Source organism: Bufo bufo, chromosome 8, assembly GCF_905171765.1.
Source record: "Bufo bufo chromosome 8, aBufBuf1.1, whole genome shotgun sequence".
NCBI classification, from domain to species: domain Eukaryota; kingdom Metazoa; phylum Chordata; class Amphibia; order Anura; family Bufonidae; genus Bufo; species Bufo bufo.
Window position 1 is genome coordinate 214,887,703 of NC_053396.1, and position 27,878 is coordinate 214,915,580.

Here is a 27,878-nt window from a genome sequence, read left to right on the forward strand (position 1 = left end):
GCTAAGTTTCGTGAAACTGGTTCAGTGTTGGATTTGCCAAAATGTGAACGCATGAAATCTGTCTCTAATGAAGAAACATCAGTGGCTGTCCTAGCTTCATTCAGCAAGAGCCCACAGCGTAGCCCTCGCCGCATGTCACTGGAGAGTGGCATTAGTCGAACATCCCTTTGGCGGATATTAGCCACTGGCAAATGGCACCCTTACAAACTCCAGCTACTGCAGCATCTCAACGAGGATGACCCAGATCGGCGCACTGAATTTGCAGAATGGGCAAAACAAAAATTGGAACAGGACCCTCAGTTTACGCAGAAGATTTTGTTCAGTGATGAGGCAAACTTTTATGTGAATGGTGAAGTTAACAAACAAAACCACCGCTATTGGTCTGACACTAACCCACATTGGATAGATCCCTCCAAGACTGTTGGAACAAAAAAATTGATGGTATGGTGTGGTATATGGGGTACAAAGATAGTGGGGCCATTCTTCATCAATGGAAACCTCAAGGCCACTGGATATGCAAAATTGCTACATGATGATGTGTTTCCCTCTTTATGCACTGAAGCTGGCACGTTCCCTGAGTTTTTCCCGCAAGATGGTGCACCACCACATTATGGGTGTCAGGTCCGAGCATTCCTAGATGAACAGTTTCCTGGAAAGTGGATTTGTCATCGTGGGCCAGTTGAATGGCCCCCAAGGTCTCCCGATCTGACCCCCTTAGACTTTTATCTTTGGGGTCATCTGAAGGCAATTGTCTATGCTGTGAAGATACGAGATGTGCAGCACCTGAAACTACGGATACTGGAAGCCTGTGCTAGCATTTCTCCTGCGGTGTTGCTATCAGTGTGTGAAGAGTGGGAGAAGAGGGTTGCATTGACAATCCAACACAATGGGCAGCACATTGAACACATTTTATAAGTGGTCAGAAAAGTAAATAACTCATGAAATAATAAAGTTACTTTAAAATTAAGCACACCATTGTTTTTCTTGTGAAATTCCCAATAAGTTTGATGTGTCACATGACCCTCTTCCTATTGAAAAAAGTTGGATTAAAAATGTCCGACTTCAAAATGGCCGCCATGGTCACCACCCATCTTGAAAAGTTTCCCCCTCACATATACTAATGTGCCAGAAACAGGAAGTTAATATCACCAACCATTCCCATTTTATTAAGGTGTATCCATATAAATGGCCCACCCTGTAGATATATATACACAATATTATAGTAGGTGGGGAAGCCAAATTCTATGCTTTGCTATATCTGTCTGATTATAATAGAGAGGCAGTATCCTCAGCCAGCACCATATTAATACATGTTTTAATTTTTGGGGGTCAGATACCCACCTATCAGGACAGGTATATTTTTAAATTGTGGAACATCTCCTTTCCTTTCTAATATGTTTCTATATTTGTATTAGGTGCCCACCTTAATAGGGTGCCTTGGTATGTTGCAGAATTTTTCACAACAAAAGCCGCACCGTAAAGACATCCCATGTTAGCCTAAGGAGATGAAAAATGTCAATACCTGCATTCTCTTCCACTGCGGATAACATTCAGCAGTGGAACAGAATGCAAAGAAACTTTTCTTGCGGATTTCCTGTAGCTGAAGGTCTCCATTCACAATGAAGATTTAATCTGAACAGAAATCCACAACATTTATTCACACGCAAAATCTGCAGTACAATTTTGAAAAATCCACACCTGCAAATTTTCTGCAAAATTCCGCAATGAATGAAGGCACCCATATGCTCCTGCATTGCAGTCACTCTGGCAAATCCTTATTGCCAGGCAACAATCTAAACATAATCCTTTGTTGCATACTTTAATTAATGCTTTAAAAGAAGTGAGTGATTTAAATTGCATTTTAAACAAAACGTAGAATTTCATTCAGTTCAGCAATAAGGTGGATTTACACGGGTAAACAAGCAGCAAATTGTCGAGAAGGAAGCGTTTCTTCCTGACAGTCGCCTGCTCGTTCAGTGGAGGTGAAGCACTGCATTTTCATGAAACGATCACCTCCACAGTATGAGAATGAGGCATCGCTATTGTGATCGCTCGTACTCCTAGAGCTGCATTGTTTCTGGGCATCTGTTCGCCGTTTAGATGCCGTGATCTGCTGCTCAGAAATGATAATTTAGGTGCTTGAACGAATGACCGTTTCACCCGATGAACGAGCGTTTCGATCGTTCTTTGGGTGATCAGCTTCCCATTTAGATGGGCAGAATGTCGGGAATGAACATTCGCAGGACATTCGTTCCCGACCATCTGCGCGTCTATATCCACCTGTAGTCTATTTTTTAGACTGACTCTATTTACGGAGTTCCACTTTATTAGGTAGTGACTTTTAACCTATTATTATAGCATTAACCATGCATAGGTAAGATAGGATTGTTGTAAAGATCTGGATTTGTGAAAGCTTATTTATTTATTTACATTTTTCATATTATTCTTCGTCCGACAACAAGGTTTGTGCTGAATGGTTTTACCTTTTTTTCTTAAAAACTATTTTATCCAGACTTTACTCTCGTATCAATTAAAGCAACAGGAAAACACAGACTGGCGTTTCACACGACATCTGTTCGTTCTCCCATCAGTAAGACTGCTGGTAATAATAATCATTTCATTGCCTTACACATTTACATCATGTTACCTGAATTCTCAAACACCGAGATAGTTTTATTTTTATTTTTTTCCCGCATTCAGAAGCTTTCGAGGCGAGCATACAGGTTTTGATATATTTTCATCATGCAAGCTCGAATGTAATTGACAAACTTAATTTGGAGCAGATGGCATTGGAATATTTCATTATTTAATTTTGATAATTAGGTACATAACACTGTTATCACCACCAAACAAATATACAGCTAATGATCTGCCCTTGTTGTATAGTTCTCCGCAGTGTTCCAAACATGATTGCGGCAATATCCACGTGTAAACTATCGGCCAACACATGGCAGCGTGTACCGGGTATTGTGGAAAATAAGAAAATTGAGTATAAGTCAGGTGTATTCAGGATACAGATATAGTTTTGCTGAGCATTTGTTCATAGGACAATCTCCATCGGTGGAGAACTATGGAGAGCACTAACTAAAGAGGCACCAAATCGAGATGGAGAGCACTTTTTACATGTAGCATGGCTCAGGTGTGTTCACAGTGCTTTTTATCAGTAGGATAATCAATATTATAAAAACAGAATCCCTTTCATTCTTCTGATTGTGGACGCAAGCTGAATTAGTATTCGTATCACCCCCTTGGGTGGCACTTGGAGCGCCTAAATCATTTACCTCGATTAATGTATGTCATCCTACAGAGTTTAGTTAAAATGGTAAATTGAAATTATTAAATATTTGACCATGTAGCTTTGGAGAGCACTGAACTTCAAACACTAGAAAAATGTGTACTTTAGATTCTATCCCTGAGCTCAAGGTCTGGTGCTTTCAATATGCCGACTGCAAATCTTCAGATGGGGATAGCGGTGGATGCTTTAGAATTGGAAGTATGAGACCTCTATCATATGGCAGACTCCTAAGGGACTCCAGTGTTTAACCAAGGATGGAGGTGGAAACTATGGAACTCCTGTTACAATAAAGGACAATATTACCGTAGTTAGATAGCACCGTAACATAGTGGCACCATGACCTTCTACACTAAGGTCTGGACAATTTCACAGTAATGTGAAAAGTCTACTAAAGTCAAAAAAGTCTCTCAAAGAGGCTGCCCACAGTCGCCACTGCTCTCCTCACCTGACCGTATCCCAGCAGCATGGACCCTGTTTCCACTACCTTCTTCTTCCCTTTGGCCACAGTATCTCTATCAATTAACAACGTCTGCTGCGTACTTGCCGGCTGAGACTTAATTACTCTGCCTGTAGAGCTCATGTATAAGCTCCCTCTGACCTGGGTCAGTTGGCAGGCCCTCTAGACTTCACCAATGGTTGGCCACCTTAGGGTACTTAAGGTACCTTCCCCTCTGGAAAGAGCAGCTTGACCAATAGTTTTCTAGTATGCAAGTGTCCTGCCAACGTGTGCTGATATACATTTGCTAATTTACCGACATCTGCCTGTCGTCCAGATTCGACCAATTGCTGCCTAACCCGACCTTTGCCTGATTTTTGTACTGACCCTGAGTCGCCTGCTCTAACCTTGAACTGTCCCTGACTAAAGTTTAGTCTGATCTGTCAGGGGTCCATACCAGTGTCTCTTGACCCCCATGGCTCAGCTGTCCACCAAACAGAGGCTACTCCAAAAAATAGCAGCCTGGTGGTTCCCCTACAGCAAAGTCCGGATCCAAGTACAGGGGTTAGAGGGTGATAACTAAGGACCTGCCAGGATAATGACTCTAGGAGTAGCCACAACTGAAATCTGTTTGGTTGACACAGTTTTTGTACCAGATAAAGCGTAGAAAGAGTTGTATCATTGTAGGATTTTCAACAATTTTCACCACATGTATGCAGTGTTCTTGTGATTGGCTTATTTGCATGGGACAATAGTTATTAGTGATAAGCGGCATAGCAGATATTCAAATTCGTGATATTTCGTGAATTTTTGGCCGAATATTCACCATAAATTTGCAAATTTGAGATCTCCAGTCATTGTTTACTTGATTGCAAAAATCGGCAATGTAATTTATTCGCGATAAATTCGCAATTTGAATATTCAACACTATTCGCGAATACGAATATATAGCACTATATTCTAAATATTCGCAAATTATTGAAGTGGAAAAATTCTCAATTAAAATTCGCAATTCGAATATTCGCGCTCAACACTAATAGATATTGTGAGAGCTCACAATTGTTCAGATCTGACAAAAAAAAAAAATCTCTTCATTTTAACAAAAATAAAGTTTGTGAAGAGTCGTCAGAAGTTTGTCAGCCTGTGTTTTTGTTGTCAAAGTATAGAGGAAAGAAGATGAAGTGTTTATGATTGTTTTTAATAAACGGGTTTGATTTTGCACCTCCAGGTACAACATCTGTTCTCATAATTCACTTTAAAAAATACAAACTACGTAGGAGTGTAAAATCATTGTAAATCATCATTGTCACACAGAGGCTGCTAACTAGAGGCAATCTGTAGGTGCATCGTATAGATACAAATCTGTTTCCCTTACGCCAGGATATGATGTTGATTGAATCATTTGAAAAGTTTATCAGTTTAGATTTCGTTAACTTCAATTGTGTTGCACTGAATGAGGGAAGTAATCTAAGGAAAGCATTATCTCACCTGATGCCGCACTGTACCGTACAGCTCATCATGAAATATTAATGTGTCCAACTTAAGGCTACATCTACACAAACGTATTTTGTATCCTTGTCCGTCCAGTTTTTTTTCTGCGGATTGGATGAGGACCCATTAATTTCATTGGGTCCGCAAAAAATGCGGACAGCACACTGTGTGCTATCCGCATCCGTATGTCCTTTCCGTAGCCCCGCAAAAAAGTAAAACATGTCCTATTCTTATCCATTTTGCGGACAAGGATAGGCATTGTTACAATGGATTCGCAAAAAAAGCGGATGCTATACGGATGTCATCAGTTTTTGTTTTTTTTGCGGACCGCAAAAAACATATAGTCGTGTGAATGTAGCCTCAGGATAAAACAGAGGGACATTGATTAATCTGTTATTTTCCTATATACAAGAGCAGTATTATATTAGTCCTATTATTCTATATAAGGAGCAGTATTATAGTAGTTATATTATTGTACATAGGAGCAGTATTATAGTAGTTATATTCTTGTACATAGGAGCAGTATTATAGTAGTTATATTCTTGTACATAGGAGCAGTATTATAGTAGTTATATTCTTGTACATAGGAGCAGTATTATAGTAGTTATATTCTTGTACATAGGAGGCAGTATTATAGTAGTTATATTCTTGTACATAGGAGGCAGTATTATAGTAGTTATATTCTTGTACATAGAAGGCAGTATTATAGTAGTTATATTCTTGTACATAGGAGTAGTATTATAGTAGTTATATCCTTGTACATAGGAGGCAGTATTATAGTAGTTATATTCTTGTACATAGGAGGCAGTATTGTAGTAGTTATATTCTTGTACATAGGAGCAGTATTATAGTAGTTATATTCTGGTACATAGGAGGCAGTATTATAGTAGTTATATTCTTGTACATAGGAGCAGTATTATAGTAGTTATATTCTTGTACATAGAAGGCAGTATTATAGCAGTTATATTCTTGTACATAGGAGCAGTATTATAGTAGTTATATTCTTGTACATAGGAGCAGTATTATAGTAGTTATATTCTTGTACATAGGAGCAGTATTATAGTAGTTATAGTCTTGTACATAGGAGCAGTATTATAGTAGTTATATTCTTGTACATAGGAGCAGTATAATAATAGTTATATTCTTGTACATAGAAGGCAGTATTATAGCAGTTATATTCTTGTACATAGGAGCAGTATTATAATAGTTATATTCTTGTACATAGGAGCAGTATTATAGTAGTTATATTCTTGTACATAGGAGGCAGCATTATAGTAGTTATATTCTTGTACATAGGAAGCAGTATTATAGTAGTTATATTCTTGTACATAGGAGGCAGTATTATAGTAGTTATATTCTTGTACATAGGAGGCAGTATTATAGTAGTTATAGTCTTGTACATAGGAGGCAGTATTATAGTAGTTATATTCTTGTACATAGGAGGCAGTATTATAGTAGTTATATTCTTGTACATAGGAGGCAGTATTATAGTAGTTATATTCTTGTACATAGGAGCAGTATTACAGTAGTTATATTCTTGTACAGAGGAGCAGTGTTATAGTAGTTATATTCTTCTACATAGGAGGCAGTATAATAGTCGTTATATTCTACATAGGAGGCAGTATAATAGTCGTTATATTCTTGTACATAGGAGCAGTATTATAGTAGTTATATTCTTGTACATAGGAGCAGTATTATAGTAGTTATAGTCTTGTACATAGGAGCAGTATTATAGTAGTTATATTCTTGTACATAGGAGCAGTATAATAATAGTTATATTCTTGTACATAGAAGGCAGTATTATAGCAGTTATATTCTTGTACATAGGAGCAGTATTATAATAGTTATATTCTTGTACATAGGAGCAGTATTATAGTAGTTATATTCTTGTACATAGGAGGCAGCATTATAGTAGTTATATTCTTGTACATAGGAAGCAGTATTATAGTAGTTATATTCTTGTACATAGGAGGCAGTATTATAGTAGTTATATTCTTGTACATAGGAGGCAGTATTATAGTAGTTATAGTCTTGTACATAGGAGGCAGTATTATAGTAGTTATATTCTTGTACATAGGAGGCAGTATTATAGTAGTTATATTCTTGTACATAGGAGGCAGTATTATAGTAGTTATATTCTTGTACATAGGAGCAGTATTACAGTAGTTATATTCTTGTACAGAGGAGCAGTGTTATAGTAGTTATATTCTTCTACATAGGAGGCAGTATAATAGTCGCTATATTCTACATAGGAGGCAGTATAATAGTCGTTATATTCTTGTACATAGGAGCAGTATTTTAGTATATTTTTGTACATAGGAGCAGTATCATAATAGTTATATAAATCAGGTGATGTAATATGCCAATTAAAAAAAAAAAGAAGAGTTTTTGGGGATTACCAAAAACTGTTGATGTTCTGAGTTAATTGCTTGGGTAGAGCATTCCAGAGAAGTAGTGCAGCTCTGGAAAAGTCTTGGAGATGGGAGTCAGTTATATTCTAGTTCAGTTCGTTATCTTTTTCACGTAATTTGGAATATTGATGATGTGCCTATTTCTACATATGGAATTTATGCTAATGTAATATATAGAGGATTGGACTCGCCTATTGAAGTATGATAGGATTTTTCGGGCCCAGGCTATCACAAAATTATGGCATGTTCTGGTATCTTGAAAATGGCAACCTCATGTGGAGGCAATCACTGGTCTCTAGGTTTTATTTTGTACGGGATGATTCACAAATAACATATTAATAATACATTATTAAAAATGCAGAAGATAAATAAACAAAGAAAAGTAAAAAATGACAAAACATTATTTTGTCATCTGAATGACATAATTATATATTCTATTTTAATAGCTGGGTTAACAACTTTGGACATGAAGGCCTTGGGCTCTTGTTGGATGTTCTGGAGAAACTGCTGGACAAGAAGCAGTAAGTATCCTTAGTAATTCTGCTCACATTCTGATTCTCAGACTACATCTTACATCTTACCAATTTTTTATTTATTTTTAAGACAAGAAAATATCGACAAAAAAAATCAGCATAAACTCATCCAGTGCCTGAAAGCTTTCATGAACAATAAGGTACGTGGGCCTAGTCCAGTCACTTCCCTATGCTTCTTGCTGAACATGAAGGATAATCTTCTCCTCAGGAAGCTTGCGTCTTCGACAGGGGTCAGCAACCTCCAGCAGTCCAGTTGGGAAACTACAACTTCCAGCATGCTACATTCATATCTATGGCATTTAAGAAAACAGCCGTGCAAGTGTGCATGCTGGGAGTGTAACGGTGACGTCCACACACACACAGGGGGGAGGATAGTGACCACTGCGCTCCACCCTCACCCCTGGCCCTGCCTACTTGCCTCATGAGTCCTGATGACAGGGGACAACTGGACGACAGTCCCTTACTTAGGATATGTGCAGGGAAGACAGACAAGACAAAATACGGAACGTGAACGGACCAGGTCAGAACCAAGAGAGCAACGCAGTACAAAGGGTTAAGCAAAGAATGGTCAGGAGAAGCCGGGGTCAAATACCAGGAGAGTAGAGAAGTACCAGAGGAGTCCGCAAAGAGTAGTCAGGTGGGAGCCGAGGTCACAATACCAGGAGGGATGCGCAGTACAGGAGGAGCAGGCAAAGGATCGTCAGGGAACAGGATCAGGTAAGTATTCAGTAGTCCAACAAATAGCCAGGAACCTAGAAATTAACAGGCAACCTGTGGCCAGCAGGCTGCCTGTATTTATAGTGGGCAGTGAGGGTCATGTGACGTGGCCAGTGTCACATGACCGACAGACAGACAAGTTGAGCACTGAGTGATCAGCTCGGCGCTTAAGGCAGACCTAGGAGCAGGGAGCCTCCCAGCTAGCAAAGCCGCCCTGGGAACGAGGCCAAACACAGATCCTCACTCCCGAAGCTAAGCAGCAGGTCTGCGGGTGATGGGAGACCGAGTGCGCCTTTGGTGCCCCGTGACAGGGAGCTTCAGTTTCACAACAGCTGGAATGCCCGAGGGTGCTGTCCCATAATATTGTCGATGACAATTTTATGTCAAGTAAATTTAATCTCTGCTTCACCTGCACAGCAAACGACTAGACTAAACCTAAGTATTTTCTGCCTATACCAATTAGTTGACCAATTAAAGTATATTGGAATTGTAGAAGCAAAAATGTTAATTTACAAGAGACATAAATGTTTATGCCTGACGATTGGGATCTGTCAACATTATGCTGACAGACGCCCCTAACAGCTTAGCTGAGATCTTTTAGGACACTGCAAAGCATTCTGGTAGATAGTTTTCCAGTCTTATTACTACAGAGGGTTTAGTGGAATTGCTGCATCCCATTTAATCCTTAAAGAAGAGCATACCTTTTTTTTATCTGTAATTTACGGAGATGGAAATTGGGAGATACAACTCGAGCCGGTTCTGAATACCATTCTGGATAATTTTATCTTATGTCTGTTTAAATCTGATGAAAATTCTTTATGCTTCATCAGTATGGCCTGCAAAGGATGTTGGAAGAGGAAAGAAGTTTAACTCTTCTAGCAAGAGCTATTGATCCAAAACAAGCCAACATGATGACCGAAATCTTGAAGATATTGTCCGCCATATGCATCGTTGGGGAGGATAACATGTAAGTAATAATGTTATACATTTGCATTACATTCCAGCCGATTCAATGAAATTTTTAAATATCACCCTATGTGCAAAGATTTGGTTTTTGCAGTTTTATTTGTGGTCCTTATGAACCTGTTTAAATAACTGGTCATCATGTTACTATACAACTATGATGGATGTGCAGTGACACATAACAGAGCACTGCCTCAGAAATCTGCCCCTTCTGTAAAACTGACCCAATCCATTATACCCTTACATCATATGAACTTTTCCCCCATTATGTTCTGACCCAAACTTCTTTTATACAGTTGTATAACTGGGATTTCATGTGAAGACCTGAGGATTGATAGCAGATTCTGAAATTACCTTTGCTACAACTGACACCTTCCAAATAACTTATTGAAATTTGAAGTCGCCTTTGTTAGGACTTATGTTTCCCATTGTGTTCTTCTGACCAACAAATAAATCTCTGCTTAAAATTTGGTAGAGTAGATTCCCCATAAATAAGTGGAGACAAGAAACCAGCTGCACAGTGCAACAGAACATTTTTCAAAGTTTATCAACAATTTTAATTTATTTTTTGTTGTCTTTTTCTGTACATCAGTCTGGAGAAACTTCTTGAAGCGATCAGTACAGCAGCTGAAATCAACAGCAAAGAACGTTTTGCACCTATTGTGGAAGGATTAGAAAATCATGAAGCTCTTCATGTCCAGGTACTGAGATATGGACTGATAACAGTAACCTCAGTATTATACTAGTATATTCTTATACGTAGGGGCAGTATTATAGTAGTTATAGTATTATACGCAGGGGGCAGTATTATAGTAGTTATATTCTTGTACATAGGAGCAGTATTATAGTAGTTATATTCTTGTACATAGGAGCAGTATTATAGTAGTTATTGTCGTGTACATAGGAAGCAGTATTATAGTAGTTATATTCTTGTACATAGGAGCAGTATTATAGTAGTTATATTCTTGTACATAGGAGCAGTATTATAGTGGATATGTTCTTGTACATAGGAGCAGTATTATAGTAGTTATATTCCTGTATATAGAAGGCAGTATTATAGTAGTTATATTCTTGTACATAGGAGGCAGTATTATAGTAGTTATATTCTTGTACATAGGAGGCAGTATTATAGTAGTTATATTCTTGTACATAGGAGCAGTATTATGGTAGTTATATTCTTGTACATAGGAGCAGTATTATAGTAGTTATATTCTTGTACATAGGAGACATTATTATAGTAGTTATATTCTTGTACATAGGAGCAGTATTATAGTAGTTATATTCTTGTACATAGGAGACAGTATTATAGTAGTTATATTCTTGTACATAGGAGGCAGTATTATAGTAGTTATATTCTTGTACATAGGAGCAGTATTATAGTAGTTATATTCTTGTACATAGGAGGCAGTATTATAGTAGCTATATTCTTGTACACAGGAGCAGTATTATTGTAGTTATATTCTTGTACATAGGAGCAGTATTATAGTAGTTATATTCTTGTACATAGGAGCAGTATTATAGTAGTTATATTCTTGTACATAGGAGCAGTATTATAGTAGTTATATTCTTGTACATAGGAGCAGTATTATAGTAGTTATATTCTTGTACATAGGAGCAGTATTATGGTAGTTATATTCTTGTACATAGGAGCAGTATTATAGTAGTTATATTCTTGTACATAGGAGACAGTATTATAGTAGTTATATTCTTGTACATAGGAGCAGTATTATAGTAGTTATATTCTTGTACATAGGAGACAGTATTATAGTAGTTATATTCTTGTACATAGGAGGCAGTATTATAGTAGTTATATTCTTGTACATAGGAGCAGTATTATAGTAGTTATATTCTTGTACATAGGAGGCAGTATTATAGTAGTTATATTCTTGTACACAGGAGCAGTATTATAGTAGTTATATTCTTGTACATAGGAGCAGTATTATAGTAGTTATATTCTTGTACATAGGAGGCAGTATTATAGTAGTTATATTCTTGTACATAGGAGCAGTATTATAGTAGTTATATTCTTGTACATAGGAGCAGTATTATAGTAGTTATATTCTTGTACATAGGAGCAGTATTATGGTAGTTATATTCTTGTACATAGGAGCAGTATTATAGTAGTTATAGTCTTGTACATAGGAGACAGTATTATAGTAGTTATATTCTTGTACATAGGAGCAGTATTATAGTAGTTATATTCTTGTACATAGGAGACAGTATTATAGTAGTTATATTCTTGTACATAGGAGCAGTATTATAGTAGTTATATTCTTGTACATAGGAGGCAGTATTATAGTAGTTATTTTCTTATACACAGGAGCAGTATTATTGTAGTTATATTCTTGTACATAGGAGCAGTATTATAGTAGTTATATTCTTGTACATAGGAGCAGTATTATAGTAGTTATATTCTTGTACATAGGAGGCAGTATTATAGTAGTTATATTCTTGTACCTAGGTGGCAGTATTATAGTAGTTATATTTTTGTACATAGGAGGCTTTATTATAGCAGTTATATTTTTGTACATAGGAGGCAGTATTATAGCAGTTATATTCTTGTACATAGGAGGCAGTATTATACTAGTTATATTCTTGTACATAGGAGCAGTATTATAGTAGTTATATTCTTGTACATAGGAGGTAGTATTGTAGTAGTTATATTCTTGTACATAGGAGCAGTATTATAGTAGTTATGTTCTTATACGTAGGGGGCAGTATTATAGTAGTTATATTCTTGTACTTAGGAAACAGTAGTGTAGTAGTTATATTCTTGTACATAGGAGGCAGTATTACAGCAGTTCTATTCTTATACGTAGGGGGCAGTATTATAGTAGTTATATTCTTGTACATAGGAGACAGTATTGTAGTAGTTATATTCTTGTATATAGGAGCAGTATTATAGTAGTTATATTCTTATACGTCGGGGGCAGTATTATAGTAGTTATATTCTTGTACATAGAAGGCAGTATTATAGTAGTTATATTCTTGTACATAGGAGCAGTATTATAGTAGTTATATTCTTGTACATAGGAGCAGTATTATAGTAGTTATATTCCTGTACATAGGAGCAGTATTATAGTAGTTATATTCTTGTACATAGGAGGCAGTATTATAGTAGTTATATTCTTGTACATAGGAGCAGTATTATAGTAGTTAAATTCTTGTACATAGGAGCAGTATTATAGTAGTTATATTCTTGTACATAGGAGCAGTATTATAGTAGTTATATTCTTGTACATAGGAGCAGTATTATAGTAGTTATATTCTTGTACATAGGAGGCAGTATTATAGTAGTTATATTCTTGTACATAGGAGCAGTATTATAGTAGTTATATTCTTGTACATAGGAGCAGTATTATAGTAGTTATATTCTTGTACATAGGAGGCAGTATTATAGTAGCTATATTCTTGTACACAGGAGCAGTATTATTGTAGTTATATTCTTGTACATAGGAGCAGTATTATAGTAGTTATATTCTTGTACATAGGAGCAGTATTATAGTAGTTATATTCTTGTACATAGGAGCAGTATTATAGTAGTTATATTCTTGTACATAGGAGCAGTATTATAGTAGTTATATTCTTGTACATAGGAGCAGTATTATGGTAGTTATATTCTTGTACATAGGAGCAGTATTATAGTAGTTATATTCTTGTACATAGGAGACAGTATTATAGTAGTTATATTCTTGTACATAGGAGCAGTATTATAGTAGTTATATTCTTGTACATAGGAGACAGTATTATAGTAGTTATATTCTTGTACATAGGAGGCAGTATTATAGTAGTTATATTCTTGTACATAGGAGCAGTATTATAGTAGTTATATTCTTGTACATAGGAGGCAGTATTATAGTAGTTATATTCTTGTACACAGGAGCAGTATTATAGTAGTTATATTCTTGTACATAGGAGCAGTATTATAGTAGTTATATTCTTGTACATAGGAGGCAGTATTATAGTAGTTATATTCTTGTACATAGGAGCAGTATTATAGTAGTTATATTCTTGTACATAGGAGCAGTATTATAGTAGTTATATTCTTGTACATAGGAGCAGTATTATGGTAGTTATATTCTTGTACATAGGAGCAGTATTATAGTAGTTATAGTCTTGTACATAGGAGACAGTATTATAGTAGTTATATTCTTGTACATAGGAGCAGTATTATAGTAGTTATATTCTTGTACATAGGAGACAGTATTATAGTAGTTATATTCTTGTACATAGGAGCAGTATTATAGTAGTTATATTCTTGTACATAGGAGGCAGTATTATAGTAGTTATTTTCTTATACACAGGAGCAGTATTATTGTAGTTATATTCTTGTACATAGGAGCAGTATTATAGTAGTTATATTCTTGTACATAGGAGCAGTATTATAGTAGTTATATTCTTGTACATAGGAGGCAGTATTATAGTAGTTATATTCTTGTACCTAGGTGGCAGTATTATAGTAGTTATATTTTTGTACATAGGAGGCTTTATTATAGCAGTTATATTTTTGTACATAGGAGGCAGTATTATAGCAGTTATATTCTTGTACATAGGAGGCAGTATTATACTAGTTATATTCTTGTACATAGGAGCAGTATTATAGTAGTTATATTCTTGTACATAGGAGGTAGTATTGTAGTAGTTATATTCTTGTACATAGGAGCAGTATTATAGTAGTTATGTTCTTATACGTAGGGGGCAGTATTATAGTAGTTATATTCTTGTACTTAGGAAACAGTAGTGTAGTAGTTATATTCTTGTACATAGGAGGCAGTATTACAGCAGTTCTATTCTTATACGTAGGGGGCAGTATTATAGTAGTTATATTCTTGTACATAGGAGACAGTATTGTAGTAGTTATATTCTTGTATATAGGAGCAGTATTATAGTAGTTATATTCTTATACGTCGGGGGCAGTATTATAGTAGTTATATTCTTGTACATAGAAGGCAGTATTATAGTAGTTATATTCTTGTACATAGGAGCAGTATTATAGTAGTTATATTCTTGTACATAGGAGCAGTATTATAGTAGTTATATTCCTGTACATAGGAGCAGTATTATAGTAGTTATATTCTTGTACATAGGAGGCAGTATTATAGTAGTTATATTCTTGTACATAGGAGCAGTATTATAGTAGTTAAATTCTTGTACATAGGAGCAGTATTATAGTAGTTATATTCTTGTACATAGGAGCAGTATTATAGTAGTTATATTGTTGTGCATATGGACAGTATTATACTGTGCTCAATTCCTCTGCAGATTTCTCTTCAGTTATGTTGACCATTTGCATAATATTAGTAATCTTAACTAAAAGCATATTATTTTATTACATGACCCTATGTCATCCGACCGATTATCTTATTCTTGGCCTTTTTAACAGGAAGCATACTTAGAGGCAGCGTGCGATTGTTAAACTTGTTTCTATTATTAGCTTCCCGACTGCTGTATATCCATTTTATTGTTGTGTAGAACTTTGTATAACAGCCTTTTGCAGGGAAATTGGTTGTTAACACAGCTAACAATGGTTTTGTTAGATTTTTACAAACGGCCACCTTAGCCTTGGGACATTAAGCACTGATAATGGTTGTATCCTGAAGATTATTGCCTTTGTGTTCAGACACTTACTGCTTGCTTTGTTTAATAGCACATGTGCCGGGCTGAAAATGTTTTCAATTGTGCAGAATCTGCAGCAAATAAGTGGACAGTAGTCACTTAACCAATTTACACTCTGTATGCTATAATTGTCAGGACCAGTAAGCAACGCCAAAGTACGCCAGCACTTTTCCGAAGGCTTTATAATAAAAAAAAGCCAGCAGACATATAACCCGTTTCATCCTTATCCTCTATTCTATTCTATTTTATTATAATCTATCTATCTATTTATCTATCTATCTCTCTGAACTGACCCACTGGATTACTGCAAAAGAGTTAAAAGAGTTTTCCAAGATTTTTTTTTTTACTGATGACCTTTCCTGTATCTGATCAGTGGGGGTCCTACACCCGGGACCCCCACCAATTAGCTGTTTTGAAAAGGCAGCGGCACTTTGTACATTGTATAGCAGCTGTGGATGGTATTGCAGCTCAGCACCATTCACTTGAATGGGTCTGAGCTGCTTCTTGGCCACGTGACTGATGAACGTGTCATCACTCAGCCTAGCAAAATCTGGGTGAAGGCAGCGGCGCTCACCTGAGCCATCTCAAACAGCTGATTGGGTGGGTGGGGGGCCCGGGTGTCGGATCTCCATCGATCAGATATTAATGACCTATTTAGAGGATAGGTCATCAGTATAAAAATCTCGGAAAACCCATTTAATATTGTGAGTTATTGCTAAAGTATTTAATTAGTAAAAGTATTCTTTTTTTGTGCATTGTGAATCCCAAATGGTTGTGTATAGGCAGCAATCAGTTAATACTGACAGTCTTCGTATAGTATGCCAGAAGATATGCTTGCCCCATCCCTTTAGTTAGGAGTCTTTGCTGAGCAGGCCTAGAAGGAGAATGTGTATGTTTGAGCTCCTTACAGCTAGGCCTAGTCCAGGAAACCTTCATTCCTAAAATTGAAAGCTGCCAGAGAAACAACTGAACTGAAGGTCTACCGCTGAGAGAAAGAGAGCAGACATTTGAAGATGGTTGAGGACCACTAAAAACCACTTGCTGGATTGAGACCAAAAGGTTACTGCACGTTTATGGCAATAGACTTTACTGCATGTGAAAAGGGCTGGTTATCTTCTCAATATGTCTCTGCCACACAAAACCCCGGAACATTACCCTGGCAGTGTCCGATTCCTAACCCCCATGTTTGACCCACAGTTCCTCCAACCTTTGTTGGAAGCTTAGCCAGGATCTTTATTGAAAGTTATCACTAAGTTCATGGACATCCTAATGCTGAATCTGTCTGCACTGTTCATATTGTAGATCCTCAGTCTCTGCCGACCGTCCTTCTTGACACAGAGGTGAAGTGCACTGCTCTGTAAGATGTCTCTTGAGACAGTGTATCTAATCTTATCATGTGTTATATCACTGAGATACACTAGCTTGGGAGACAATATAACATGATGTTCAGGAAACAATATCACACAGGATAGGATTAGATACACAGCTCAGCAGACATTATCACACAGGATAGGATTAGATACACAGCTCAGCAGACAGTATCATACATAATAGGCTTAGATACACAGCTCAGCAGACAGTATTACACACTATAGGATTAGATACACAGCTCAGCAGACAGTATCATACATGATAGGATTAGATACACAGCTCAGCAGATAGTATCACACAGGATAGGATTAGATACACAGCTCAGCAGATAGTATCACACAGGATAGGATTAGATACACAGCTCAGCAGACTGTATCACACACAAGACAAGACAAGAGACAGTTTATTGTCATTTCACGGTATAAGAAGCTCAGGAAAGGAAATTACGAGCATACAAATCAAGTTAAAAGAGATAGCACCCTAAAAACAATACATATGGAAATAGAAAATAATAAAGGCCCTACCAATTCATCTCGTTATTTGAAAATCTAATTCCTGACGGATAATTACTATTTATATACTGATTTATGTTATATCACAAACTCCTTTACCTTCTTCCTAACGGTAAAAGATTACACAGACTCTGGCAGGGGTGCGACGAATCCCCAATCATGCTTCTCGCCATATGAGCCGCCCGTCTTTCAGCCACATACTCAATGCTAGGCAAAGAAGCCCCAATAATCTTCTCAGCGACCTTTACCACTTTTTGCAATGCCTTTTTTTCCATACCGGTACAACCTCCATGTCATAAAGTAATACAGTTACATAACCTCGATGAAAAGTTCTAAGTACAGAGGAACTAAAGGCGCTGTCTAAAAAAAACAGACGTTGATTCGCCTTTTTGCCCAATGATGAAGTATGGAAAGACCATGTCAGATTATCTCAAACATGGACCCCGAGAAACTTTATGCCGTGAACAATCTCAACCAAGGTACCACCGATGTCAATAGGCTCGTGCCTAGGGTGTTTAAAGTCAACAAACCGCATACGTTACATATGTTATTCACAATGGACTTAGATACACTGGCTCTTTACGTGTGGTACAGTACGGCCGAGTTGTGTGTTTAATCCCATCATGTGGGATGCTCTCAGCCGAGCCATTGTATCTAAGCCTATAATGTGGGACACTGTCTGATGAATCGGTGTATCTAATCTCAACCTATAAGATGCTCTCTGCTGTGTATATTATACATGATGCTGTGCTGCCGAACGGTTGTATCTAAGCCTATCATGTGTGATACTGTCTGCTGAGCTACCCGCGACAGTAAAGTTATCCGCCATATTCCCATATATATTAATACGGCATAATGCACGTAGTTGGGGTCATGTGCTGATGGCTCCTCAGGATGTGATGAGCGGAGAATTCTACAGACGTATTTATTTAAGCTGTGGATGTTGGCGAAGGAGGAGAGAAGTCAAGTCCTTGGGATCACTGGTGGAATGAGATAATGATTGAGAGGATGACTCTTCCCTCAGAGGTTAAGGCCGTCTGACACCCAGAGCTCTGTAATCTTTACAAGCTAATATGAGAGACTGAGGAGGAGGATAAGTGATGGAGGGGCACACTCTCTCATTTTATTTGCCTCTTCTCAGGTCAAGGTGTTGATACAAGGTCAGCTGTGTTCATCCGGTGGGAATCTGTCCTGATAACAATCTTTAGGATGGATACAATCAGCACAAAGAATATCCACAGATGTAGCAGAGCTGAGCGTGTCAACATCGCAAACTGAGTCTGTTTAGATATAGTGCATTATCCCCAATCACTGACATTGTAGCCCCATATGGCAAACACTACTCTTCTTATTATTATTATTTTCTTTCTTTCTTTATGTTTCTTCTTCCTCTTTCTTCTTCTAAATTGTTCCCTTATTTTTCTTCTTCATCGTCTTCCTTTTTTCCTCTTTTTTTCTTCTTCCTTGCTCTTTTCCATCTTCCTCTTTCCCTTCTTCCTTTGTTTTCCTATTTATTTTTCTTCTTCCTCTTTTTTTTATCTTTCCGTCCTCTTCCTCCCACCAGCATTCTGCTCCTCATACACAAACCATTGACACCAGACTTTAATCCAGGGCAAAGGTTCCGTTTATTAGCCTAGCTTTAGATCTGAATACTCTGGCCAAGTCAGAGGGGCTTGCTGCCTAGTCTATCTGCCCCTTTGATGGATCACTGCGAAAAAGATGTCCAAATGTGATAAACCTTTATTTTTTTATTTTTTTATTCTTTATTTCTATTTTGCAAAAGAACAAGATTATGTTGAATCACATACATGTTGAATCACATACATTAGAAAATAATAGTCGACCCATGCCGACTGACATCATGGAGCATAATCCAACAATGCATAAACAATTACAACACATAAGTCTGCGTTTGATATTCAGCCTATGGTGACAATAAAGCACCTTGATTCATCTGACAAGAACCATACAAAAAACAAAGGGCCAAAGAAGACGTGGCCTCCGCATGAAAATAAAAGAAAATTCAACAAACAACAACATGAAAGGGGGAGGACACAGGACAAGGATACAAAAGGAGGAATTAAGGGGCAAAGGATTAAGGTAGCAGGGGGGATAAGTAAAGTGTACAGGATTGTCCAGACGAGACTCTCAAGCCATCAAATTCCGATACTCCGAGGAGTCCTGAAAGGTGAACCAGGGAGACCACATAGCAACAAAAGCTCTGTTACCACCATTCAAAGATGCTGTGAGTTCCTCCATTCTCCATATCTCTTCAACCTTCTGAATCCACATTCCCATGGAGGGAGGAGAAACAGACTTCCACCTCGCAGGGATACAAGACCTAGCTGCTATAACCAGGTGACGCAAACGGCATCGTTGAAATAGGATCAACGGTAAATCCGAGAGAAAGAGTAAGAAAAACTCTGGTGTGTTAGGAATTGAAAAGGGAAAAATGAAAGTCAGGGTCTCATGAACAGATTCCCAGAAAGGTTTGATTTTGTCACATTGCCAGAAAATATGCAGGAGGGAATCTTGGTGGGAGTCGCAACGCCAGCATAGAGGAGATGCCGACGGGAACATTCTCTGGAGACGGGTTGGGACATAATACCATCTTGACAGCAATTTGTAACTGGCCTCCTGATATTTACTGGCAATGGATGATTTATGGGCAAACTGGAGAATTCTAAGCCACTGGTCGGAGGAGATATCCTTCTGCAAGTCCTGAGCCCATTTGGCTGAGTAAGAGGTGAGATAGTCCGATCCCGGCGTTACCAATGCCTTGTATAATTCTGAGAGAGAGTGCCGATAAAGGCCGGAGCCAATACATGTCTTTTCAAAAGGAGTGAGTGCCCTATCAGAACCCTGAGAGGAAGGGATAGAAGAAAGGAAGCTGTCTTTATCTCCAAGGACCTATTTTTTCGCTCTCTAGAGGGCAGGGATCCGTCAGTCCTAATAGTTCCGAATAAGTAAGCCACCTACCAGATATTCTAAAGAATGGTGCCCGACACCTACCACTCGATCTCCACTGTGCAAACGGAATCCCTGAGCTACCTGCCGGGAAGTCCGGATGTCCCAAGACAGGGAACATTGGGGAGGGCGTGGGGGAGATTGTAGAGATCTGTTGGTACTTACGGAATTGAGTCAGGGTAGGGCCTATGAGAGGATGAGAGGAGAGGTCACTAGGAACTTTCCTATCTGTCCATGGCAGAAGGGCCAAAGGAGTCCAGGATGTGAATTGTTCAATGGAAATCCATTGTTTGAACTGGGTATGTCGGGACCAGTCTACCACACGTTGAAACATAGAGGCTGCATAATACTTTGTGATAAACCTTTCATATATTTCAAAGAGATTAGAGATGAACCAATCTTCCAAGATTCGGTTCGTTTCGGATTCGCCAAATTTTTCCAAAACCTCAGTTTGGGTCAGAATCTATTCTTTCTGAACCAAAGTTGCTCCAGTTGCCCTCGACTTGGTATATAACCTCCTCTAGTCTTCTAAACACATATTTAAAAAAAAAAAAAAAAAAGCTCCTTTCGCATTTCATAAATTTTTTACTAATCTTTTCATTTTTCCATCACTTCAGTCTGATACAGCGTCAGGTATTACTGTGTCTAGTTTTATCGTTGCGGCCGCAAACTGTGGTTACTGTTTGGCCGCAACTGACTGCAATTACCTCCTGCCTCGTGGTAACAGAACACTATTAATTGCTTAGGCGCTCGGCCCCATTTTACAAGATTTGTCCGATTTGAACCCGAAAAGATTTGGGTTCGATTTGGTGCCTAAAAAAATCTGAGATTTGGATTTGCTCATCTGTAATAGAGACACATACTCTTTTATCTATAGCTGCCCATATGTCAAGGTCTTACCTTGTCCTCATGGTGGCGCCATTTTGGACATGTGCAGACTTCAGTCTCTTATAACCTCTGAGTGCATCATCACTTGCCTGCTGCCCGGGCGTCGCACAGTGACTATATCAGTCTGCTCAGGCTTCAGGTTCATTGCCCTTGCGTTTGTTCTCCAAGGTGCATCTCTGGCAGTCTGAGCTCCTTGTGTGTTCCTGTGTATGATCCGGCCTGGCTGACGTTTCCTCTGGCTCTCCACCCCGCATCGGAAGACGCACCCACTTTGGATCTGACCCCGGCTTGGACGACTACCTGCTTTGGACCTGACCCCTGCTTGGACGACTACCCGCTTTGGACGTGATTCCGGCTTGGACGACTACCTGCATTGGACTTTGCCGGCTTCTTCCCAACCTCACTGTCCCTAAAGAATGTTTATTTATGTTCCTTTAAATAAACGACTTTATTTTACCGGCGTTTGCATGTGGTCCGGTTTCCTGGCTCCCATGACACCATAAGATGATACCAATGACATCTCTGCTCCATCTATCCCTATGCCGTGTGTGCACATTCGTCACTTCTCCTCTGAGTAGCGCCTGTAATTTCTACATATCAGAGATATTCAGTCACCTACGCTAACACAGATGGAATCACATCAAGCTGCAGGAAAAGCCAAACCTTTTATAAGATTTTTATAAGACTGGCAAACCTGCTCAGAAGTAGAAAAATAACTACAAGAGTCATTAACTTGCTTCTGATGGAAAAGTCTCCTTCACCAGTAATGTATTAATACAATCCATTAAGCTAGCAGTTCTGCTGGCAGCAAACAAGCAGAGCAGATGGCACCTCCAGTCTTTATTAATTTGTGGACGGGCACGTGGCTTGGCATCTTCTTTCATGTCACTGAGCTCCAGTAAAACAAGACCTGCTCAAGCACAAGGATGATGATGTGGCTTAGGTAACTACAGACTGGCAATGTTTGTGCAACCATCACACTGTTGTAAATCCAGGAACAGAAAGGGTCCATCACCTGGTCAGATGACAGGTGAACGGGAGGATACTGTCAGTATTTACCCGTCTGCCCTTTCCCGGTGGGTCCAAATGCACTACTTCATTGCTGCTGATGTTGCTTTGTTACTACTTCAACCAGACCCGATGAAAGTTGGGCTGGTCCAACCTATCGGGGATGTGAACCAATCAGGCTCAGCATCGGTGTCACATACTTCCTGAGGGCGGGCTATTTCAACTATTAGCCATAGTTGCCTATAATTAGTATTTTGTGTTTCTTACTCTGGATTACTGACCTTTTACTTGTTTCTCTGACTTTAACACTATGTTCTGACTTTGTCTCTGACATTATCCTCTAGTTTCTCTCTGCTGTGTATCTGACTTAACTTTTGGATTCTGATCTGGTCCTGGTTTTGACCTCATTCTGTTTGACAACTCTTTTATACCATTATGTTTAGGCCCGTGCACTAAGTCACGTTAGAGACAATTGTCAAGTTGTAGGCCACCATTTAGGGCAGATCATGGAAGTATGTAGGGACAGCAGTGCAGGTAAAGTACAGGGTTGCTCGGTTCCCAACCCTTCATGACAGATACAATTGAGTCTGATTGGGAGTCAGGTAGTTATCAGCATATGTTGGTGCATTTCTGTGCCCGTAACAGGATCCAGTGTCCCATGAGAGTACTTTGGTATCCCTGGTATGTTCTGGAGAATTAGCAACTATTACATGAATAATTACCACTAAACCTTCTGTTCTTTCCGGTTACATTTAATGAACTATCAAAAAATAGTAATATTTGCATAAAAAAAATGAATACTTTGCATGGATGAAATCTTATTGGTGGTGGAGCTGTTGCATTTGAGTCTCTGTGAAGGACTTGTAATTAGCGATGTGGTGAACTCCGATGCTACAAGTAACAGAATTTAGCTATAAATTAGCGTACAACAGAGAAGCTTCTACCGTAATGGTTAGGTCAGTCATTTGTACCAACAAGACTGGGTTCACAATTTGAAATGAAGACATTTTTAAAGGATTGTCACTTCTCCTTTAATCTTCAAGCTTGCAAACAGATGCATATGTAGTTTATGTCCGTCAGTTTTTTTTTTACAGCAATTCTTTTTATTACCGATTTCAAGGTTGGAAAGAATGTTTAAAGGGGTTGTATAAGGTTACAAAAAGTAAGATTTTCTCACCAAAACACTTTTATGGTTTGTGTCTGACTTAAATGGCACTCAAATGCAACAGCAGTCCATAGACAGGGGTGGAGATATTTCCTTAGCATGGATAGGTGAAGGACACTTAGAGTTCCTTGGTACAGCAATCGGAGATCTCCATCGGTCCCATAGAGATGAATGGAGTGGACATGGCCATGCTTGACCACTGCTCCATGTGGGCACAAGAGTCCTATTCTTGTGACCGGTGGGGGTCCCAGTAGTCAGACCTCTATTGATCTAACAGTTATCCCTTCTCCAGTGGATAGACAAGAAATTATTGTAACTGGAATATCCCTTTAAAAGGGTTGTTTCGCTTCAGCAAGTGACATTTATGATGTAGAGACTACTAATGTATTGTTATTGTCCATGTTGCCTCCTTTCCTGGCTGTATTCATCACATTATACACTCCTCAATTTCATGGTTACGACCACCCTGTAATCCATCAGCGGTGGCCGTGCTTGAACACTATAAGAAAACGTGCCAACCTCTCTGGTGGCTGGGACCATAGGCTGGAGCATTTTAATTTAGTGTGCAAGCACGACCACCCCTGATGGATTGCAGGGTGGTCATAACCATGGAAACAAGCTATGTATAGTGTGCTGGAAAAATGAATCCAGCCAGCAAAGGAGGCAATATGGATAATGATAATAATAATAATAATAATAATAATAATAATAATAATAATAATATATTAGGAAATGCCTTGTATTAACTTCTTCTACATGATACTGTAAATGCCATTTGCTGAAGGGAGACAACCCCTTTAAGTTTAACATTATAGGTGTTGGCTGGGAATCATGCCTGAATTCCGTAAGAGTCAGAAAAAGTTGGACCCCCAGCCCTTGCATGTCATACCTTTGCATGTGCTGTCTATTTTTTAAATCCATAAATGATGCCCCCCTATAATGGTTCACTATGAAGCTGCTTACTACCCCTACTCCTCATCATCCCTGTGCAAAAAAGTTACCTAGTCTTCCCCTATGGGGAACCGTAAGTGGTGGGGGGATCATGAAGGTGCTGAATGCCCGTCAGGAGTCTCAGGAGTTTGGCGATGTGTCTTTAGAGGTCAGGTTGTTAAAGAAGATAGCATGGGTTAATTTTCCACCAAATTGAAAGAATACTAAGGCGTCCCGACTGATATCAAGAGAGAGAAGTAAGTTTTCAAATGAATCATCAGTCATAATATTCATTACATTCATCTTTGACACTACAAAAAAACTTATTAAATATCCATGCTCTCCCATTGCATGGGCAGGTGAAGGACACATTGTAATCTATAATTAAGCATTGGATAATGTCATTTGGAGGACGATGTTTGGACCCACATGCATAATTATTCCTCCGCTTGTGTTTCATTTTCATACTAATTTCTGAATTCTGTTTTTAGGTTTCTTGTATGCAATTTATAAACGCACTTCTGACCTCTCCAGAGGATCTGGACTTCAGGATACATCTGAGGAATGAGTTCTTACGATGCGGGTTGAAACAAATATTACCTGTAAGTAAAAATGACCTTTCCCATCTGTAATAATCATTCCAGCCATACACTTAAGATATCTCTTCTGATCAATCACCCTACACATGTGCATGCTCAACTCGAGCATCTGCTTTCGATTGGAAGAGAGAAGGAAACCACTGTCAGATGCCACCGGTACCGGCTTATCTCTCTGAGAAAAAAAGGTTGGGCAGTTGAAATCCAACATCTACCCCATCACTTACCGTCAGAGGAAAGTGGGAGGACCACATATGCAATAGATGGTAATCTGGTCCTTAAAAATCTGTAGGTTTGACCAATTTACATATACTGTGAGTGTGGCCAGCTTCAAAGCACAGCAGCCCCCAGGTTACTGAAAACAATGATCCCCATTGAGTATTTATTTATGTCCAAAACTAGTGGATCTACTGGAGATGAGCGAACCTGTCAAGATTTGTTTCCTTTCAGGTTCTCAGAATTTTTTGAAAAATTTGGTTCAGGCACGAATCGATTCGTCCTGAACCAAGGAGAAAGATAGCCAGCAGATATTAGACATGAGAATTTGCATACATTTTCCTGTCTGTCTCTCACAAAAAATTCTGCTTTGTGTGAATCCAAACTTTTTAAGAAATTTGGAACGAATCCCAAATCCCGATTCACTCATCCTTAGAATCTACTATTGATGTCTCTTGCAAGGTATTACCAAGAACCTTTAGCTTGACCTCTCCCCAGTCACAAAAATGTTTGCATAGAAGGCGGAAGTAAGAAATCAGAGGGTCATGATACCTACAGTACAGACCAAAAGTTTGGACACACCTTCTCATTCAAAGAGTTTTCTTTATTTTCATGACTATGAAGGCTCAAAACTATGAATTAACACATGTGGAATTATATACATAACAAACAAGTGTGAAACAACTGAAAATATGTCATATTCGAGGTTCTTCAAAGTAGCCACCTTTTGCTTTGATTACTGCTTTGCACACTCTTGGCATTCTCTTGATGAGCTTCAAGAGGTAGTCCCCTGAAATGGTCTTCCAACAGTCTTGGAGGAGTTCCCAGAGATGCTTAGCACTTGTTGGCCCTTTTGCCTTCACTCTGCGGTCCAGCTCACCCCAAACCATCTCGATTGGGTTCAGGTCCGGTGACTGTGGAGGCCAGGTCATCTGGCGCAGCACCCCATCACTCTCCTTCATGGTCAAATAGCCCTTACTTTCAAATTTTTCCCAATTTTTCGGCTGACTGACTGACCTTCATTTCTTAAAGTAATGATGGGCACTGGTTTTTCTTTACTTAGCTGCTTTTTCTTGCCATAATGCAAATTCTAACAGTCTATTCAGTAGGACTATCAGCTGTGTATCCACCTGACTTCTCCTCAACGCAACTGATGGTCCCAACCCCATTTATAAGGCAATAAATCCCACTTATTAAACCTGACAGGGCACACCTGTGAAGTGAAAACCATTTCAGGGGACTACCTCTTGAAGCTCATCAAGAGAATGCCAAGAGTGTGCAAAGCAGTAATCAAAGCAAAAGGTGGCTACTTTGAAGAACCTAGAATATGACATATTTTCAGTTGTTTCACACTTGTTTGTTATGTATATAATTCCACATGTTCATAGTTTTGATGCCTTCAGTGTGAATCTACAATTTTCATAGTCATGAAAATAAAGAAAACTCTTTGAATGAGAAGGTGTGTCCAAACTTTTGGTCTGTACTGTATATGTCCAGGGTGGACGCTAAACACTGGGCTGATCATTAGAACCACAACAGATTCAGCGAGGAGGCCAGTTTTCGCAAAGAGAAGGTCATAAGCTGAGTAAGGGATTTCGACTGACCTCCAAATGCATAGAATGCTTAAAATAAATGGTTTTGCATGTGTTTATGCAATGCACTTTTGATAAGTCATGGGCACAGTGATCCATGAAGGCCTTCATTCCTGAAATCTGTTCATCAAGATGATTACTTTCCATGAGTCCCCCATTAACCAGAGCGGAGAGCTGCCACAAACCGCAGCTTTCACTGTGTCTGGCTCATCTACTGTATATCTTGCTGGCCATTTATTTAAGTAGTTGCTATGTAATACTATCTGTCCCCTGTATTGGCCAACATGACGTTTTGAGGGGGTTTCTGAAGTCTGACCCATGGCAATCAGCTTGATAAGCTTCAATATAAAAATGAGTTGTAGTGAAAAGGCAGCCCCATCAAAGTATCTCCAACGTTGGAACTTACCTTTGAGTTTAAAGGGGTTGCTCACCCATGGGGGCCTCTAGGGCAGATCCCCAAGTATGGTCACCCATGCGGAGGGAATTAAACTTAACCAATACCTGCTGCTGGGTTCCAGCTCCCTCGCTCTCCCCTAATCCACTGCAGCTCTCCATGGGTCAACATCTGGTTTGATACAGGTCAATGGCTGCAGCAGGGATGCGTCTCTCATGCATCATGTCACTAGGTCATGTCACGCATAGGAGACCCATCACCTCTGTAGCCAGTCATTGGCTGCAGCAGCCACGTGACCTGCAACAAACCGAATGTTGACACGGAGAGAACTGAGAACTGCAGCAGCCAGGGGGAAATAAAGGATCCAGAACCCAGCTGCAGACATCAGGTAAGTATGGTCCGTCTGCAGGTCCAGCCATGCTGGAGGATCTGCCCAAGAGGCCCCCAGGGGAAAGCAACACCTTTAAGTTATACATAAAATGACAAGTACCCAAGAAAAGATGACATCTCAACAGGAATGCAGCTACTATATAGGGGCTACAGAGCCATCACTTGCATCAGGACCCTGAGAGGACCCAAAAACAACACCAGTATTTGTAGGCAATCCTGTTACAGACCATAAATTGGGGCTCAGAAGGTTCACATTACATTTCCACTTCCCAAAAGGTATGTTTAATCTGCAAAATAGACGGAATATAACTGCACAAACAGCTTGGACAAATAACCAATAAGCACAGTCTGAGTTATTAGCTGCCGCCGACGTAATAAAATTAAACT

At 38.9% G+C, this 27,878-nt stretch overlaps 1 protein-coding gene across 4 annotated transcripts in view; it reads left to right on the top strand.

Annotated features, from left to right (window-relative positions):
• Positions 1 to 27,878, top strand: part of DIAPH2 (diaphanous related formin 2) — a 1,253,176-nt gene that overhangs the window by 279,304 nt on the left and 945,994 nt on the right. For all 4 annotated transcript variants that reach the window (XM_040442348.1, XM_040442349.1, XM_040442347.1 and 1 more), the window contains 5 exons: positions 8,080 to 8,154; positions 8,237 to 8,306; positions 9,714 to 9,850; positions 10,439 to 10,547; positions 24,795 to 24,905. In XM_040442348.1, the coding sequence (XP_040298282.1) occupies positions 8,080 to 8,154; positions 8,237 to 8,306; positions 9,714 to 9,850; positions 10,439 to 10,547; positions 24,795 to 24,905 (502 nt within the window). The remainder of the gene's footprint in view (positions 1 to 8,079; positions 8,155 to 8,236; positions 8,307 to 9,713; positions 9,851 to 10,438; positions 10,548 to 24,794; positions 24,906 to 27,878) is intronic.